The following is a 6,060-nucleotide window of genomic DNA, read 5'->3' as shown; positions in this document are numbered from 1 at the left end:
AAATCTATAATTAGGCATTGGGTTTGATTTATTTAGCATATATTGATACTATGAAGTCATTATTGTATAGATTTGATTGAGTTGGAGCCGAGTTCGAGAGGGAAAGCGGTTGTTGTGGATTGATTTGGCCGTGGAAGTTGAGGTAAGTGTTTGGTCTAACCTTAGCTTGAGGGAATAGGAGTTGAGTCTTATTTGCTACTTGCTAATTGTCGAGTATGATGTATAGGCATGGTGACGAGTATCTATACATTGGCGTCTAGCATGACCGTGAGTCCTTATATTGCGAATATCCTGGTTTTGTTATAGCTTCCATACTTAATTGATGATTTCTATATGTTGTAAAGAGTATGTGAAAGGAAATTGTGATCTTTGAACTTCGTGGAGCGTTGGCTCGAGTTGAAATACAAATTGTGAAGGTATATGAGATATTTAAATCCTTGGAGCGTTGGCTCAAGTGATAATGTGAACTATGAGATGAAAGTGAAAGAAAGAGAAAGAGTTATTGGTTTATTCCCTTGCCGGGACGTTTTGTTGTTTTGTTGATTTTCTCCCTTGCCGGGACATGGAAATTTATTGATATTGTTCCCTTGCGGGGATTTAATTGTTTAATTGCATTCCCTTGCCGGGATTTCTATCATTATTTGTTTACTTTCTTGCCCCTTATTTATGATTGTTGTTTGGGTGAGGAAGAGTGATAAAGCACGAAGGGTGATACCGTGCATTGTATGATATTTGTGGATCGGGTTGCGCGCCGCAACAACGCTAAATGATATGGATCGGGTTGCACGCCGCAACAATGATATTTGTGGATCGGGTTGCACGCCCCAACAATGCTAAATGATATGGATCGGGTTGCAGGCGCCGCAACAGTGTTGTTATATATTGGGATCGGGTTGCGCGCCGCAACAATAATTGATACAAGTGTGTTTATTTGGATATTAGTTTCTTTGTTCGCTTTAAATTCTAAGCTGCCCTTAGACTGTTACTCTGGATTTACTGTTAATACTGGTATACCCCCGCAGCATGTTTTCCCCCTCCCATCTTTACTTGTTTATTCCTGCTTTACTTTCCGCTGTATAATATATAACTGCACAAGTTTAATTGGTAGTCCGGTCCTAGCCTCGTCACTACCTCGCCGAGGTTAGGCTAGGCACTTACCAGCACATGGGGTCGGTTGTGCTGATACTACACTCTGTGCTATTTTTCACAGATCCGGGTTTTGGACAGCAGCAGCAGTAGCGTGGGAGCAGGCCTTCAGTCCAGCGAGACACCGAGGTAGTCTTGCGGGCGTCTGCAGGCCCGACGTCTCCCCTATCTTTTACTTTAGACTGTTATCTCATTGTATTCGAGACAAACAGATATATTTCTTTCAGATATTGTATTTAGTATTCCTAGATGTTCGTGGGTATTGTGACACCAGTCTTGGGTAGAGGCTTATGTTGAATTCTTCCGCATTTCCATTCAGTTTTTCGTTAATTTAAGACCTCCGCTTATTCAGTTAAATCGGTTGCTTTGATTTTAATGCTGATAAATTATTAAAAAGGATTATGTTGTTAATGATAAAGTAATTAATGTTTGGCTTTCCTAGCTCCCAATAGTAGGCGCCATCACGACTCCCGAGGGTGGAAAATCCGGGTCGTGATAAGTTGGTATCAGAGCTCTAGGTTACATAGGTCTCACAACTCACGGACAAGCTTAGTAGAGTCTGAGGGATCGGTTCGGAGACGTTTGTATTTATCCCCAGAGGCTACCGAGTTAGGAAAAGTCTCACATTTGTTCTTTCTTATCGTGCGGTTTGGTTTCTCAACGCTAATTGAATTTCTACTCTGTTCTTTCGCAGATGGCGAGAACACGCGCTTCCTCATCTTCCGACCAGCCGTCCGAGCCACAGGCAGCTCCCACTAGGGGCAGAGGGCGAGGCCGAGGCCGTGCTAGAGGCCGAGGTAGGGGCAGAGCTCAGCCCCGAGCAGCAGCACCAGTGGCGGAGCCTCAGGTTGACTTCGATGAGGAGGTTCCGGCCCCAGCCCCAGCAGTTTCGGTGGGCCCAGCTCAGGTCCCAAAGGGGTTTATTGCTACCCCAGTTCTTCAGGACGCTCTGGTCCGATTGGTGGGTCTCATGGAGAGTGTTACCCGAGCAGGCTTGCTTCCTGTATCACCAGCCGTCTCTCAGGTTGGAGGAGGGGCCCAGACTCCTGCTACTCGCACTCCGGAGCAGGTAGCTCCCCAGGTTCAGGTTCCAGTGGTTCAGCCAGCTATGGCAGTTCAGCCGGGTGTAGTGACTCAGACTGGCGATGGAGCGGCTATGTCCGTAGATGCTTTGTGGAGGCTGGATAGATTCACCAAGCTCTTCACTACCACATTCAGCGGTGCTTCTTCCGAGGATCCCCACGATTTCTTATATAGCTGTCACGAGGTTCTTCGGAACATGGCATTGTTGAGACCAATGGGGTCGATTTTGCTGCATTTCGCCTATCTGGATCCGCCAAGACTTGGTGGAGGGATTACTGTTTAGCCAGGCCAGCAGGGTCGCCATCTTTGACATGGGAGCAGTTTTCAGTGTTGTTTCTGGAGAAGTTTCTCCCCGTGACTCAGCGAGAGGCCTTTCAGAGGCAGTTTGAGCGCCTTCAGCAGGGTTCCATGACGGTCACTCAGTATGAGACCAGGTTCATTGATCCAGCTCGCCATGCTCTTGTCATACTTCCCACCGAGAGAGAGAGGGTGAGGAGGTTTATTGATGATCTTATTCAGCCATTCGTCTTCAGATGGCCAAGGAGGCCGGGAGCGAGATCACTTTTCAGGAGGCGGCCAATGTGGCCTGCAGAGTTGAGATGGTTCTGTCACAAGGAGGTGGTCATGGGTCGGATAAGAGGCCCCGTCATTCAGGCAGATTCAGTGGTACCTCGTCAGGAGGTAGAGATTCTTATGGTAGAGGCCATCCTCCTAGGCCCTTTCAGTCCGCTCTCCAAGTCTCTCATGGTACTTCAGGTGGTCGAGGTTCTCAGACGCACTATTCTGATCAGCAGCCTTACAGTGCACCACCGGCTCCCATCAGTGCACCGTCGCTTCAGAGTTTTCGAGGTGGTCATTCAGGCCGCCGGGGTCAGCCTCAGTTTCCTCAGCTACATCATTCGGGTGGATGTTATGAGTGTGGTGAGTACGGTCACATCAGGAGGGCTTGCCCGAGGTTGAGGGGTGCTCAGTCGCAGCAGCAGGGTCCCCGTCCTATGATTCAGGCACTAGATGTTCCACAGGCCGCCCAACCAGCCAGAGGCGGGGGTAGAGGTGCTAGAGGTGGAGGTAGAAGTCATAGAGGTGGAGCTCAGGCCGCCAGAGGTGGAGGCCAGCCAGCAGCCGGCCGTCCTAGAGAGGCAGTTCAGGGTGGTGGGGCCCAGCCCCGATGTTATGCTTTTCCAGCCAGGCCAGAGGCTGAGTCTTCAGATGCAGTCATTACAGGTACTATTCTGGTTTGTGATAGAGATGCTTCAGTGCTATTTGATCCAGGGTCTACGTACTCGTATGTGTCCTCTTATTTTGCACCGTACCTGGTCATGCCTAGTGATCCACTGAGTATTCCTGTTTATGTATCTACACGGGTGGGTGATTCTATTGTGGTCGATCGAGTTCACCATTCTTGTGTTGTGGTGATTGGGGGTCTTGAGACCCGTGTTGACTTGTTGCTTTTAGATATGGTCGACTTTGACGTTATATTGGGGATGGACTGGCTATCCCCGTATCATGCTATCTTGGACTACCATGCCAAGACCGTGACCTTAGCTTTACCAGATTTGCCCCGTTTAGAGTGGAGAGGGACCCCAGGTCACTCTACCCGCAGTGTTATTTCGTACGTGAAGGCTCGGCGTATGGTCGAGAAGGGGTGTTTGGCTTACTTGACTTATGTTCGTGATTCCAGTGCTGAGGTCCCTCCTATTGATTCTGTGCCTACTGCCCGGGAGTTCCCCGATGTTTTCCCTTCAGACCTGCCGGGTATGCCACCCGACAGGGACATTGATTTTTGTATTGATTTGGCTCCGGGCACTCAGCCCATTTCTATCCCCCCATATCGTATGGCGCCGCCGGAGTTGAAAGAGTTAAAGGATCAGTTATAGGACTTGCTTGAGAAGGGTTTCATTAGACCCAGTGTCTCACCTTGGGGTGCGCCGGTGTTATTTGTCAAGAAGAAGGATGGGTCAATGAGAATGTGTATTGATTACCGGCAATTGAACAAGGTAACGATCAAGAATAAGTATCCACTGCCGAGGATTGATGATTTGTTCGACCAGCTTCAGGGTGCCAGGGTATTTTCCAAGATTGACTTGCGATCTGGCTACCATCAGTTGAGGATTAGGGCATCCGATGTCCCTAAGACAGCTTTCCGCACTCGGTATGGGCATTATGAGTTTTTGGTTATGTCATTCGGGTTGACAAATGCCCCAGCAGCTTTCATGGACTTGATGAACCGAGTGTTCAGGCCTTATTTGGACTCATTCGTGATAGTCTACATTGATGATATATTGATATATTCCCGCAGCCAGGAGGAGCACGAGCAGCACCTTAGAGTGGTTCTTCAGACTCTGAGGGATAGTCAGTTATATGCCAAGTTCTCCAAGTGTGAGTTCTGGCTGAGTTCAGTTGCATTTCTGGGTCATGTTGTATCAGTAGAAGGTATTCAGGTGGACCCAAAGAAGATAGAGGCAGTCAAGAACTGGCCTAGACCAGCATCAGCTACGGAGATCCGGAGTTTCTTGGGGTTGGCAGGCTACTATCGACGGTTCGTGGAGGGGTTTTCATCCATTGCAGCCCCGATGACCAGATTGACCCAGAAGGGTGCCCAGTTCAGATGGTCGGATGAGTGTGAGGCGAGCTTTCAGAAGCTCAAGACAGCTCTGACTACGGCACCAGTGTTAGTTTTGCCTACAGGTTCAGGGCCTTATACAGTCTATTGTGATGCTTCCCGTGTTGGGCTTGGTGCAGTATTGATGCAGGATGGCAAGGTCATTGCCTATGCTTCGAGGCAGTTGAAGATTCATGAGAAGAACTATCCAGTGCATGATTTGGAGTTGGCAGCCATTGTTCACGCATTGAAGATTTGGAGGCACTATTTGTATGGCGTAGCATGTGAGGTGTTCACTGACCACAAGAGTCTTCAGTACTTGTTCAAGCAAAAGGAGTTGAATTTGAGGCAGAGGAGGTGGTTGGAGTTGTTGAAGGATTATGATGTCACCATTTTATATCATCCGGGGAAGGCCAATGTGGTGGCTGATGCTTTGAGTAGGAAGTCAGCCAGTATGGGCAGTCTTGCTTATATTCCAGTCAGTCAGAGGCCGCTTGCTTTGGATGTTCAGGCTTTGGCCAATCGATTTGTGAGGTTGGATATTTCTGAGCCTAGTCGAGTATTTGCTTGCACGGTCGCTCGTTCTTCATTATTGGAGCGTATCTGTGATTGGCAGTTTGATGATCCCCATTTGTGTGTCCTTAGAGACACGGTGCAGCGAGGAGGTGCCAAGCAGGTTACATTGGATGCTGATGGAGTTTTGAGATTGCAGGGGCGAGTTTGTGTGCCCAATGTAGATGGACTTCGGGAGTTGATCTTAGAGGAGGCCCATAGTTCCCGGTATTCTATTCATCCGGGCGCCGCGAAGATGTATAAGGATTTGGGGCAGCATTATTGGTGGCGTAGAATGAAGAAGGATATTGTGGCATATGTGGCGCGGTGTTTGAATTTTCAGCAAGTTAAGTATGAGCATCAGAGGCCTGGTGGTTTATTTTAGAGGATTGAGCTTCCCGAGTGGAAGTGGGAGAGGATCACTATGGACTTTGTTACTGGACTTCCGTTGACCCGGAAGAAGTTCGATGCAGTTTGGGTCATTGTTGATAGGCTGACCAAGTCAGCGCATTTCATTCCTGTGGCAGTCTCCTATTCATCCGAGAGGTTAGCTGACATCTATATCTGGGAGATTGTTCGCCTTCATGGTGTGCCAGTATCTTCATTTTAGACCGAGGCACGCAGTTTACCTCGCGTTTCTGGAGAGCAGTTCAGCGAGAGTTAGGCACCCAGGTTGA

At 48.6% G+C, this 6,060-nt stretch overlaps 1 protein-coding gene across 1 annotated transcript; it reads left to right on the top strand.

Moving 5' to 3' along the window:
- On the top strand, window positions 4,191–4,616 carry LOC109223041 (RNA-directed DNA polymerase homolog; the record flags this gene model as incomplete). The annotated part of the gene is made up of 1 exon (XM_019387303.1): window positions 4,191–4,616. A coding segment is annotated over one exon (426 nt), but the record flags the coding sequence as incomplete, so codon positions are not given.

This window comes from Nicotiana attenuata, chromosome 2 (genome assembly GCF_001879085.1).
Source record: "Nicotiana attenuata strain UT chromosome 2, NIATTr2, whole genome shotgun sequence".
Classification (NCBI taxonomy): Eukaryota; Viridiplantae; Streptophyta; class Magnoliopsida; order Solanales; family Solanaceae; genus Nicotiana; species Nicotiana attenuata.
Note: the sequence above shows the minus strand (reverse complement) of the source record. Positions and strands in the feature narration are given on the sequence as shown.